Source organism: Onychostoma macrolepis, chromosome 17 (genome assembly GCF_012432095.1).
Source record: "Onychostoma macrolepis isolate SWU-2019 chromosome 17, ASM1243209v1, whole genome shotgun sequence".
Classification (NCBI taxonomy): domain Eukaryota; kingdom Metazoa; phylum Chordata; class Actinopteri; order Cypriniformes; family Cyprinidae; genus Onychostoma; species Onychostoma macrolepis.
Window position 1 is genome coordinate 26,059,640 of NC_081171.1, and position 14,467 is coordinate 26,074,106.

The following is a 14,467-nucleotide window of genomic DNA, read 5'->3' on the forward strand; positions in this document are numbered from 1 at the left end:
AGGGCCTATATTATAACTTTATATAAATGACCATTTCTGGTGTTTAAAATATGGTTTTGACCTTTTTAGGCCTACCTTTTAAATGTATTTGTTTCATTTTAAATCGAACATTATTTAATCTGTATTCATAATGCCAGCTGGAGTAAGTCAATTTGGTTTAGCTTGTAGCCTATTTTTCGCTTGACACGTTCTGACTTCAGCCGAACCAAAGTCCCTTGTCGTATTTTCGTAGTTTGTAGTACACAATCATAAAACTACATTTCCCAGAATTCTTGTAGACTATCCTTTACGTTCATTGGCTGCGCAAAGACACCCCCTCGTTAATGTTCCAGGCGAACTGCATGTCAAGTTTAAGCCAGCCGCTACATGCGCAGATAATGTCCCCATTTCAACACAGACTAACGTTATTGCTTTGACGATGGCATTAAACTGCAGCACGTTTAGACGCCTTATCTTAGGAGCAAAGACCGCGGCTGAGGCCTGCACAAAGCGGGCAGTTCAACAGACATGTGGGAGATACAGAGTGTGTCGATGGTATTCTGGTGTCACTCATGAAGAGAAAAGGCTGGAGCAGGTGTGTTTTTATACTTTTTACTCTTACACTTTGACCTGCCGCTACTGCACAGGTACGAGATCATGAAGCGCTTTAAAGTCACGTGATGACTAATTATATGCTTTGGGACAAGGTTTAAAACTCTTGCATAAACAACATTTTAAGTGGCTAATGCTGTTTGAACGCTGTCTGCGTTCATGTAACGTGTTTTGTATTGGCTGTGTTGTTGATGTATGATTGTGGCCTGTTTAACTTTATGTATATTATATATGTTAAGTATTATGTTTATATAATGCAGACAAAAATAATTATAAAACGATATATATCTATTTTACACAGTTTACTTATTTGAAATAAATATTAATAAATATAAAGTTACTGTGTACTATGATTTATGAATATATTAATCATTCTGCATGTCAGTTCAGTACTGTGTATGAACTAGCCCTCAAAATTGGAAAATGCAAATTGTCATTGCATTAATGTTTTAATATATATGTATATATGTATGTATGTGTGTGTGTGTGTGTGTGTGTGTGTGTATATATATATATATATATATATATATATATATATATAATATCATAGGACATCTCTAGTATATAAGTGGTTTCATTTATGCTTCATGCTGAATGTAACTGTTTTAAAGTGTGACAAATTACAAATGTTTCTTTCTTTACAACAGTTGGGTCATAAGACTCTCACTGAAGTACCAAACCAGACAAATCAGTAATGGATGTCATGATGAGCCATTATGCATGCTTACTGTGAAATCTCTCAACATCAAAGTGCTTCCCCCAAACTGGGCAATAGCCTTCAAAACTAAGTAAATTACATCTAAATATAGTATTTGTACCATATAACTTTACATGAATCGTTGTACTTGAGAGATATAGGGTCATTCCGTGACAAATCAGCCAAATTTCAAAAACTTCCCCAGCTCAATTTTTTGATTTTGCTAATATTTGTTTTTCTTAAGAAAGACAGCCATGTATAGTAATGAAAGCCAAAATATTAAATGTCATGGATGAATATTGACTGAGTAATCCGCTATTTTGTAGAGGGGGGGTCAAAATGGCAATTTTCACCTGAGATTCAGAGCCAAATTACAGGGGGGTAAAAATGACTTCAGGAAGATGGCAGCACCATAATGTTATTTTTACACAGAGACTGGTAGGTCTGTTAGTAAAATCTGTTCACTTTAGCCATTTTTGTTGCATTATGTGCCAATGGTGACCATTCAAAAATGGAGAAATAGCACTTTTCAAGTTTTTTTTACAAAGTTTGCTGTAACTCAAGAAGTTTTCAAGATATATTGATGCCCTTTTAGATATTGGGTCTTAACAAACGTTCCTTTTGGCATCTTCATTTGTAAGGCCCTATATGGTTCGGTTCTAGAGATATTGGAATTTCAATATGGCTCCAAGAGTAAATTGTTAAAATGTACACATTTTCAGTGGTCAAAAACCAAATGTGGGTCAATTTGCAAAAATATGATACTTTTCTTTTAAAGAGGAATGTTTGAAGAACAAATAATGTTGAAACTAGAGATGTGTCTTGTTTCCTTCTGTCAAAGCAACTGCATTGAACACCTGTCTGAGTGCCATAAATATTAGTTTGCCAAAGTTTGCATGCCTATAACTTTTTTCTTTTGAAATCTTCATTTTCAAGGCACTACGTCATTCAGTTCCAGAGATATGGGGATCTCAATGAGGCTTCATTTTCAGATTGTTGAATATTACCTATATTTAGTGGCTGAAAAGCAAATGTTTGTCACTGTGTATACAGCTGATTCGGTCCCACTTTATATAAGGTGGCCTTAACTACTATGTACTTACATTTAAATTAATTATTTGGTACAATGCACTTATTGTGTACATACATGTTTTCACATTGTACTTATAGTTTTAAAAATACCTATATGTAATTACATCTGTAATTACATTTATAATTACACTGTTGACCCATCCCTTACACCTAAACCCACCCTTAAACCTACCCAGACCACCAAACCTGTCCCTAACCTTACCCGTATCCCACCTCAAAACAGCAATAGTGTTTTGCAATACAATATGAACACAATAATTACATTGTACTTATTTTTTGATGTAAGTACATAGTAGTTAAGGCCACCTAATATAAAGTGTGACCACTGATTCTTATTGTATTTAAAGCAGAATGTCTGAAGAATAAGTAATGTTGAAACTAGGAATACATCTGGTTTCCCTCTATCAAAACAATATGCACAGAACATACCTGTTGGAGTGCTAAAAATGTACAGAAATGGTCAGGTTGAGGGGCATTACCTTTCTCTCAGTAGTCTGTTCATAAGATTCTATTGAATCAGTTTCAGGGATATTTGGAAGGGATTTTGTTCATTTTAACAGCTTCTGAAGCTACCAAGAGTTCAAACACACAATATTGTAACATGTTTGAATCAAATCCTACACCTCATGGGGAAAAGTGGTTGCTTTTATCACACGTCGCATTCACATCAATAAACCAAGATTTGCCTAACCTGGATTAATTGTTAGAATTTATTTTTATTTTTTTATTGTTTTATAATGTGAGCATAGTCATAGTGCTAAAGGGCATATTTGGCAGAATCACTGATAGTACCTCAAACATATAAGGTCTCTCACATTTAAAAAATAATTAACACGGGGTAATTTTAAACCCCAGGTAAATGGGATACTGGGTAATCTTATTTTACATTTCACACTGTTCATACTTTACTTTAATCCTGGTCATTCATAATCTGATGTGTCACACTGTATATTCCTAAACCATGGGTTACTGTTATTATTTGCATTGTAGTAGTGTTGACTAGATGAACACAAAACCACATTTGGTGTGAAAATGGCTAGGATACAACAATTTGGACATGAAGCTGCACCAGTATGTAGGATTAAACTTGACACTCTCAGGTGAAAATTGCCATTTCGACCCCCCCCCAATAAAATAGTGGATTACTCAGTCAATATTCATCCATGACATTTAATATTTTGGCTTTCATTACTATACATGGCTGTCTTTCTTAAGAAAAAAATATTAGCAAGTTGATACGGAATGACCCTGTAACGTTTTTCAAGACTATAAGAGAAATTCACCCTTAATTTTGCAAAAGCTGAATGGGTTTTTTAAAATCTCAATACTGGAAATATGACTGTGAATACAAACTATTTTGTTCTGCTGATTTGTCATTTGATCATGTTCTATTTGTTGTTCTCTGTACTCTGTAGGTCGGAGAGCTTGTGGTTCCAGGTAGTCACAGGCGAGTCCTGAAGGATGTCCTGCCTTTCTCAGCGTTCCTTATGGACTCCTTTGGACGCAGGCATAATTACCTTCGCATTTCTCTCACTGAGAAATGTAACCTCCGCTGTAAGTTTCTCACATACTGTATGCTTTGTTAAGATTTTGCCTTCTAATATCAATGCTACCAGTCCAAACGAAGCCCTACTAAATAGTAATACAAGTATTAGTGATAAGTATTAAAAATATTCTACTGTATTTTAACAGTTTATCCAGAGTCTGTACATAATGGTTTTATTAATTGCAGCAATAAACCACAAGAGGTTGTATATTACAGTGATTTTAGATTTTTAGAAAAAAAGGTTAAAGTTGTGTATGCGTGGTTCTTTTGCTCTTTGTTTCTCAATAATTTAGAATTAATAATGATTTGTAATGAAAGTCTTCTATTTCTCAGGTCAGTACTGTATGCCGCAGGAAGGGGTAACGCTCACCCCTCGCGCTCAGCTCCTAACAGCAGAGGAGTTGTTGATGTTAGCCAGACTCTTTGTACGAGAGGGGGTAAACAAGATACGACTGACTGGAGGAGAGCCTCTCATTCGCCCTGACGTTCTGCCTATAATAGGTATTTTTTTCATCTTTTGTTAGTTTTGTAATTGCTTGTTACTTTGAATCATAACATAGTAGTGATATAGGCATTTCAAAAACTACATCTTATGTTGAATGTTCATACTATTAATGTATGGTGGGTATTTTAACTTGGAGAATAAGGGTAGAACCAAAGTCAGTTCAATTCAAGGGTTCAATTCTGTGTTTACACTGGCACAAAATTTTTTTTTTTGCTCCATCTGACACAGATTGGAATTTGTCGCACACGTGTAAACATAAAAACCTGCACAAGATCTGATTTTTTTTGTTTTGGCATCCGATCTGGGCCACTTCCAAATGTGGATTTTAATTGGATACATATCCGATATCTGGACATCAGACCTACGTCTAAACACACACGTCCGTTTCCCCACAGAACTCCTAATGCGAGGGTGACATGTAGGCTACTGACCATAAAGACAGCATTTTAATGTCTGATTGCTGTATGTGCCCTTGTATTTTATTGAGGTGGGAATTTTATATGTAAGAAATTGTGGCAACATTCAGGAGCTGGTTTTCAATCCCTGCCCTATGAATTTTAGGCTATAAATACAATAGCTTCACTACTAAAACCTACATTATATTTCTCAGCAATGAGGTGATAACTTCATGATAACTGAGGTGATAACTTTTTTTGTAATTATACCAACAAGCTTCACTATTAGGCTACACACTCGTGCGCTCTCTCTCTCTCTCTCTCTCTCTCTGTATCTGTTTAGTCATATTTTGTGCTGCAAAACTTCCATGACAGCTGTTGTCCGTACTGACAAATAATAATGTCCACTCGATGTGAATTACATAAATAATTTTAATAGCACGGCCATTCAAAACCTGAGGGCATACTACCATGTTCATAGTAAAGAGATCACTGATGGGCGGGAATTAATGTAAACACACATCGGATACCAGTCATGTCTAAAGTGAATGTAAACTGGCGGGCCAAAAAATTGGATATGGTCAAAAGATCGGATCTGTGCATCAAGACTTGCAGTGTAAATTCAGCCTAGGACTGATAATAATTTTGTTAGTCACTGATCATGTGCTGAATTTTTGGCACTTTATTCTACATAACTTGCATGACAAAACAATGTAACAGTCAGAAACTAATCAAACCTTTCTTTCTTTCTGAAAGCGGAACTGAGGAAGTTGGAGGGTCTAAAGACCATTGCAGTCACCACAAATGGGATGAATTTGACCCGACTGTTGCCCAGTCTAAAGAAAGCTGGAGTGGATCTACTCAACATCAGTCTAGACACTCTGGTCCCTGCAAAATTTGAGTTCATCGCTAGACGAAAAGGTACTAGGTCCTGTTGAGCTCCAAAATGGAGAAAACAAAGTTTGTATTCCTCCAGGACTGATAGATAGGTGCAGAAAGAAAGCATAAGGTGTGTCTTGGAAATTCTCAATACAAATCCATTGTACTGATGACAAAACTAATCTGACTTCTCTACCATGGCACGTAAAACTCAGACAACCTTCAGTTGTCAATAACATTATACAATACCAGTTCAATACAATACTATACTTCCCTTACCGAAGTATGGTGATGGTGTCCCGTCAAGAAGCTACTATCACCACCTCAAACCACACATGAGCACCAGGCCTTTAGCGTCTATACACTCTCACCGCCCTTCTCAGGTGTACGCTGGAACGACACAGGATCATTAAAGGGATAGTTCACCCAAAAATGAAAATTTGATGTTTATCTGCTTACCCCAAGGGCTTCCAAGATGTAGGTGATTTTGTTTCTTCAGTAAACACAAACAAAGATTTTTAACTCAAACCGTTGCAGTCTGTCAAGTCATATAACGTCAGTCAATGGTATCCACGGCTTTGAGAGAGAAAAAAAAAAACATACACAGACAAAACCAAATTAAACCCTGCGGCTCGTGACGATACATTGAGGTCTTTAGACACGAAACGATTGGTCTGTGCAAGAAACTGAACAGTATTTATATCTTTTTTTTTTTTATCTCTGATCCGCCGCCCGGTCCAACTGTCCTGAGCTCGTTCACACAACAGCGTGACATGTCTTCTTCTTTTTCTTGCTTTATGGTGGATCGCAGACTTATAAGTGCATTACCGCCACCTATCTCTCAAATGGACCATTGACACTCTATCTACAATCTCAATTAGGAGTGTCAACGTGTGAACGCGCTCAGGACAGTTGGACCGTGCGGCGGATCAGAGGTAAAAAAACATAAATTCTTGCACAGACCGATCGCTTCGTGTCTAAAGACCTCAATGTATCATCACGAGCCGCAGGGTAATTGGTAATTTGTTTTTGTCTGTGTATGTTTTTTTTTTATTTTTCTCTCAAAGCCGTGGATACCATCGACTGACAGACTGCAACGGTTTGAGTTAAAAATCTTCCTTTGTGTTCTACTGAAGAAACAAGTCACCTACATCTTGAATGCCCTTGGGGTAAGCAGATAAACATCAAATTTTCATTTTTGGGTGAACTATCTCTTTAATACCAACTCTGAGTATTACAGCCTCACCCCGAGGGAGTGTCTATAGTCTTCCAACACTATCACTGTCTCTGCTGTGATCCTCTGAGTGTAGAATCTTTAGTACTTCTATTCCTCAGCTGCGCAACATAAACCAGACATGACTCCCAAGTTGCTCTTTACAGGAATAAAAGTTTATTCATGGCCGGGAGCCCACTGTTCACAATAACCAAGAGAGACACCCTGAACAGAAAGATACATGAACATTTATACCTTGCAGTTGAATAAAAATCAGTGTCACTCAAGTCTTCTTCACTGTAATTGGTTGTACTGATCTTTGTCATATGACTGTTAGCTCTACTGTTTTAAGCACTTTAGGTAAGTATGGATTCTTTATATTTACATGTTTTTTGACCGGAGCATCCTAAGTCTGCACTTTTCTGAACATTAAACACACCCTGTTGACTCCTTGTGAATCCATTACATAAAAAATTTCCATCACAGGTGTCATGGATGAAGAAATGTAGATCGTGAATGTCTTGAAGCATAAAGGTAGCAGCAGAACACTGAGAAAGTGTATGAAGCAGTTTAGCACCATTGTTGATGCCTTGAAAGGCTGAACATAGTATTTATAAAATAATTGACAAAAGGATTATGAAAATGTAATTTGAGATTGCTCCATGTTCATGTTTCATAATCTTCTTTTACATTATTGGGTCAAAACGTGTAACTAAATTAATACGTTCTAATCAAATGTTGTCCAGTAAAACTTTTGTTAGGGATTTGAGAGGTAGATGATCTTTAAACCATTTATTCATTAACTTTAATGCCAAGCTGTATAAGCTGCTTAACTTTTTCAGTTTGTTCATGTTATATACACAAAATAGACACTTGCACAGTCACGCTCACATAACAGTTTTGGTTGCCAAAAGTGTGATGTGTCGCTAATTTCAATATGTGCTTTCATATTGATGCTTAATAATTGGTTCCTCTTGCAGGGTTTCATAAAGTGATGGAGGGCATTGAAAAGGCAATTGAAATGGGCTACAATCCAGTCAAGGTATTTTATCTGAATTGTTAATCCCTTTTGACGTGTGAAATGGTTCATGTCTCAGAAAGTGTCAAATGCTAGAGCGCTAAAACCACTTTAGGGCATTTCTTACCACCTTTCTAGCAACACCTGAAACATCATTAATATTCATAATTCGTCTTTGTGTCAGTTATTCGCTCATTGTGGTAAAGTGTTGTCTCTCTTCTCAGGTGAACTGTGTGGTCATGAGAGGTCTGAATGAAGATGAGTTGATTGACTTCGTGTCAATGACGGAGAGGAAACCATTGGATGTGAGATTCATAGAGTACATGCCTTTTGATGGTAAGATTGATATCTGAAGTCAAATAGAGAAATCTACGTTGTACAGTTGTTAGCCCATCTTACAGGTTGTAGTACTGTATAATTGGCACAGTTGTAAAGGTTGCAGTTTCTGCCCCAGTTCTTTACTCACATTGGCAGTGCAGATTATTCTCTTTCCAGGTTAGTGAGACTTGGTGTACCTCAGGATTTATATTCATAACACACGTTATCGCAGTCCACATTCTGTTGATATTTTAAGTGAAGTCATATTCCTTCACTACTAAAAAGGTTTAACAACAATGTGCAGAAACAAGTTTCAACTCCTTTTTACTGGATAACAGTGACAATGAAGAGTTTAGAGACATTCAATAGTTCAATGTTTGTGAGCCTGGAAGAGAGATTTTCTGAAGCCAGTTGCAGAAGCTGATATGGTGTCACTGTTATAGTTTTTTGCCCTGAGGGCCAATACTACAGCAATCACTCCAGTAACAACTGATTAGATACTGTGAATAATGGAGCCGTTCGTGTAGTATGCAAACATTGACTCATCTAACCTCACTTCACCTGACTCGAAGTGAAACTCTGAATGACTACAGAGAAAAAAATTAATAATTAAACACAGTGTAGAATCCATCTTAAACTATGAAAAGATGTGAACTATTTTGTTTTCATTGCACTTTTTCTTGGTAAGTTTAAGAAAGATTGAGATTAGCACTGGAAAAAAAACTTTAAGTTTGTAGTGAAACACTTCAAGATTGATTTAAGTATTAAAATCTTAACACATGGGATGCCTTTTTAAGATTTATTTTTAAATCTTCTTAATAATCTGCCATTTAATTCATGTTTCGAAAAGGAAAAAAATAATAATAACAAAAAAACATTTCTGCATTCAAGTACAGTATATAAAGCAGCTGAATGTTGTTTAAGTACCTCTGCACATTGCCTGTCTCTGTAGGTAACAGATGGAATTTCAAGATGATGGTGAGCTATCAGGAGATGCTGGACTCTATAAAGCAAAAATGGCCCAATCTGGAGCCTGTGCCTGGAGAGGAAATGAATACAGCCAAGGTCAGCGCAGCTCCAGACTGCTAAAGAAATCATTGGCCATGAATCGTTCTCAATGTTAAATTCTCATTGGCGCTAATTAAACATTTTCTGAGGGTCAAGTTGTTGCGGTTTTTATTTATTGCTCTGTAAATGTTGAACATTTCTGTAACTTGTAATGTTATTAATAGTCCAAGAGCCTTCAATAAAAACATTCCTTTCGTAACCTTGCGTCAAGGCTGTAGAATCATATCAGCGGATAAGCCCCTCATGTGTGGGTTTCTGTGTTGTCTGCTTACAGGCGTTTAGAGTACCAGGATTTCAGGGCCAGCTGGGCTTCATTACCTCCATGTCAGACAATTTCTGTGGCTCCTGTAACCGCCTGCGCATCACGGCTGATGGCAACCTTAAGGTAAATGTTGTTTGTGTGTGTGATGTTCTTTACACTGATATGTCTTGTGCTTAAGCTTTTCAGTTCAGCTGTCTGATCTGTGATGGTTTGTTTTTCTATATGTGTCTGTGTTGGCACGCCATTAGGTTTGTTTGTTTGGAAATTCAGAGGTGTCTTTGAAGGATTTTCTGCGCTCTGGAGCAACTGAAGAGGAACTACTGCACATCATAGGGGCAGCGGTCGGGAGGAAGAAGAAACAGCATGCGGGTAAAGATAAACACACTCTGATATATCACACCAACTGTTGGGCAAATGATTCCCAAATACTAAAAAAAATAAATTTAGTATCAACATTCAGGTCATGTATAATTCATCATTTATTTACTTTGTTTGAATTTAATGTAACTGTCTTTCTGTGCAGGGATGTTCAATATATCGCAGATGAAGAACAGGCCAATGATCCTCATTGGTGGGTGATGTGGCTGTACGTAATACACTTCCCATCTCCCTCACTATATCATCAATTGGGGTGTGCCATAGTGTTGAATATCTCATTATTTTCTGGGATTTTGTCTAAGGATAATCTGACAATATTTTGCAGTATTTTGTTTTTGTGCTGGTACCTTGACTGGTTTGTGCCTGTTATGGACAGCTGACTGCCAAAGCTTTTCATATTCTTCATATTCTGTGCGGTGGTTAGTTCACAGAAATTACAGAAATTTTGCCACCCTAAATGGATTTTTCCAGGGGAATTTTTACCATTGTTACCAATCAAATGAAATCAGTATCAACAAAATCCATTTTTGCACTGCCGAAATGGCAGAGAAGCTACATAATTTAAATGTAGCATGTAGCAGCATTAAGAGGTATTTAAACAGCAATTACAATTGCGTAAATATTACTGAGATTAATGTTTAAAAATATTTTCAATATTGAAAAATGAAAGCTACGCTATGAAAGCATGCGCTCTTAAGGTGTGCTCAATAATGTCAGCTTCACCATTGTCATAGTTTTTCAGTCGTTACAGTCTCTTTGGTGCATTTCTCGAATCATCCTTAATATTTGCAAAGAAGTATGTGCATTTCTCAAAACAATTCGTACAAACAGCGCCACACAATGGATTTCCTGCAAAAGCCTGCAACTTACTCAAAATCTTTCGTTCATCTCTCAAAAGTAAGTATTTATGTCAATGAACGGTAACACTTTATTTTAAGGTGTCATAATACAGAGTAATTACCTAATTAAGTACTTAGTTACATGGTAAGTACATTTTGTTTCATGTAAGTACAACGGCTACTAATAAGTTATGGAACAGCCTGTAATTACAGTTTGTAATTATGTAGATGTAATAGGCAGCTACTGTTACACATATGTAACAGACCGAGTCTGTTACACAGCTACTAGTACACTTAAGTACAATCTTGATACACTTTATTTTAAGTAGTTTATACCTGTGTAATATTCTGTAATTTTAATGTAATTAGAAAGGTATTACATGTATTTAAGTTGTGTACTGCTGTGTTAAATCAAACTAAGGTGCAGCTGGATAAGGTGTATAGTATAGATACACATGAAGTACACTTAAGTACAATCTTGATACACTTTATTTTATTTAAGTAGCTTATGTCTGTGTACTTACATTTATAATTACGTTGTATAAAGTCTGCAACACATATGTAACAATCTTTTGGTTACACAAGTTGCTGTGTAACAGACTCGGCCTGTTACATATGTGTAACAGTAGCTGCCTATTACATCTACATAATTACAAACTGTAATCACAGGCTGTTCCATAACTTAGTTACATGGTAAGTACATTTTGTTTCATGTAAGTACAACGGCTACTACTAAGTACTTAACTAGGTAATTACTCTGTATTATGGACACCTTAAAATAACGTGTTACCCAATGAACTTATCATTGCAATCAGAATGAAAAGTCCTTATGTCATTGTTCACAAACAAGATAGTCAAAATTCTTAGTCATGTTGTCAATATAACTGCACTCTGTTAGTATTACCTGATGTTAAACTATGGCAGCTGTTTGGATGGCAGTTACTGTATTGAAATTATATTTAGGTATGCCATATATCCATTTCAAAAGTATAAATTTACACATTACTGTATGTGGGATATTGATTGAAACAGACTGGATATGATTCATAGTTACACTTTAATTAGTGGTCTGACACAAAAAAATAAATAAAAATAAAAACCTTGCAATGTTAGTGTGATAAAGAGAAGAAAAAGAAATATGGGCACAAAGGTGAAAATACAAAATTAGAAAGGCAAACACAGGAAACACCCCTTAGGTATAACTTTACTTTTGCATGCAGCACTGTGTGAGGAATTTCAGAAAACTGGTTTATCATTTGTTGATCAACGTTCTCCTCATTAGTGAATGTCAAGATTCACCTGCACAATTCATAGCAAATTTACAAAAAAAAAAAAAGACTAATAGAAATGTGTAGAAAATATGCTTGACAGTTTATGACAACTAGATTAACCATTTTGCATTTAATGACTTATACAGTGAACTAATGACTAGATGTTTTGAGGGGTAAGACTATTGCACAGAGAACTATATAATACATTTTGAGCAACATGACATTAGCAAATAATTATGTAGGAAACCGCAGACAAATGTACATAATCAATTGCATGAATGTACCAAAGCAATTGCATCTTGTTTAAAAGAATGAGAAACTGCTTTTATGATGTGCACAAGTGACTAGATTATGTGGAGGTTGAACAAGTAGTTTTGAGAATTTCATTTCTGATCTGAGAAATGCACAAAAGTGACTAAGAAAAATTGCATAACAAAAACTATATTATTTTACATGATACCTATTGCACACCCCTATCAACATGCAACATGTTTCATATATGTATTGTTTATCACCCACCTGCTTAGGTTAATGTGTATACATTCACCAAATTTTCATTCATTCCCCAAAGGATTCACATTTAGAAAATATTGTATTGTTGAATGTGTGTGTCCTTGTCTACAGGTAGAGAATGCAAACGGCTGCTGTCAATACCTCTGTTTAGAGGCAGTCAGAGGCAACCTCTTCCTCTGATCCACTGCATGGATTCAGCAGCCTCTGCTACAACTCACTCATTAACAAATTACGTTCAACACTTTTGTGGTAATGCCCAACAGGACTACAAGAGCACTTTTGTTAATGATGCACTAGGTTTAACTCCTCTTTGTAAAAAGCATAATCAACCAAGTTTTCGTTCTATGAAAAGATTGAGGCTGCACGACTTTGCCTTTGATTGTTCAGAGGCACTTTGCAGTGAAGTGAATGCTGGTGCCTTAAAAAAACCCACAGGTTCAATTGTTCATACGCACATTTTGCATGGGGGGTCCCAGCCACCACAGCTACAATCCAAAACATTTCCTCCTATCCTCTTTCTGAGTGCACAACTGTCAACGTCCAAATTTAGAGATTCAGCTCTGCAGTTTGCACGACACTACAGCAGCGAAACACCTGAATGTGGGTTTGATTTGAAAACACCACAGTCCTCCAGCCTTGATGGAACTTCTGATCAGTTGACCCACACTGATGCACATGGTAAAGCCTCCATGGTCAATGTGGGGGTAAGGCAGTAACTTGTCGCACAGCCATGGCTTGTGGCAAGGTCGTCCTGGGCCCAAAAGCTTTTAATTTGGTGCGTGCCAACCAGCTTGCCAAGGGCGATGCACTAGCGGTAGCACAGCTAGCGGGCATCATGGGTGCCAAGCAGACCTCATCTCTCATTCCCCTCTGCCACCCGCTTCCTCTTGACCACGCCTCCGTTACCATAGAGCTGCTGGAGGAAGAACATGCTGTCATCGTCAAGTCAACCTGCCAAACCACGGGCCGCACAGGAGTGGAGATGGAGGCCCTGACCGCCGTTGCGGTGGCTACGCTAACCCTCTATGACATGTGCAAGTCAGTCAGCCATGACATTGTTATTACTGACATCAAGTTGCTCAGCAAGACGGGTGGACAGAAAGGTGAATTTCATCGGTCACCTGATTCCTAAAGAACGCATTAATTTCACCTGTTTGAATGTAGCTACAGTATTTAATTTTTTTCTTTTTAGAATGACACCAGTTTTCTGTAACAAATTGTGCCTTCAGATGCCTCTAGTTAATCTTGTCATTTTTACTATTCCTCTGTCCATGCCCAGCATGAAATGTGACTTACTCGAGACCTGACATATGAAGAATGCTTTATTTCAGTCTAGATTTATTTTGGTAACGATAATGCAGCTAATGATACAGCATTTCGTAAGGTTGTCACAGTTTTCACCAATTGAGCAAACGTATATTTGCTCTGAAAAGTGTTTGCATAAATGAGCAAAACCAAGCAGCAAATGTTTATCCTTTGAGTGAGCTATCCCTTTAAAATAAAACACAACCCATCTGACAGTGTGCAGGTGTTTTGTAGAGTGCTGCAGGGTTTACACATTTTGCAGGTCAACAACCAGGGACAAGCATTTTAGTATGTCCGTTTTTATTTGTAATTTTTTTGGCTAAAGGACTGCAAAGTATTCTAACTTTTTTTTTTTAAATAAAGACTGAAAGACTTGTTTGAAGCTTGTTTACAGCCTTTGTTTAGCTTTTTACTTTTGCAGATTGTATTTAGGCTTCAAAAAGTTGTTAAAGTTGTGTGAGGGATTATTGTGATGTAAGAATCAAACTTTTGTTCTTTATGGTTTGGCCTACAAAAATATGTCATCACTGCAGCACTCTATTCAAAAGGCTTGCATGGAAAATTCACAATTGGCCTA

The 14,467-nt window shown here is 36.9% G+C and overlaps 1 protein-coding gene across 1 annotated transcript; it reads left to right on the plus strand.

Moving 5' to 3' along the window:
* Positions 1–304: 304 nt before the first annotated feature.
* Positions 305–14,243, plus strand: mocs1 (molybdenum cofactor synthesis 1). Its single transcript, XM_058748724.1, is given in 12 exon segments — positions 305–574; positions 3,796–3,934; positions 4,260–4,427; positions 5,583–5,747; positions 7,899–7,960; positions 8,161–8,272; positions 9,207–9,319; positions 9,597–9,707; positions 9,833–9,953; positions 10,108–10,155; positions 12,697–13,287; positions 13,290–14,243. Coding segments are annotated over 12 exon segments (2,214 nt in total). The 5' UTR covers positions 305–418; the 3' UTR covers positions 13,718–14,243.
* The last annotated feature ends 224 nt before the right edge of the window (positions 14,244–14,467 follow it).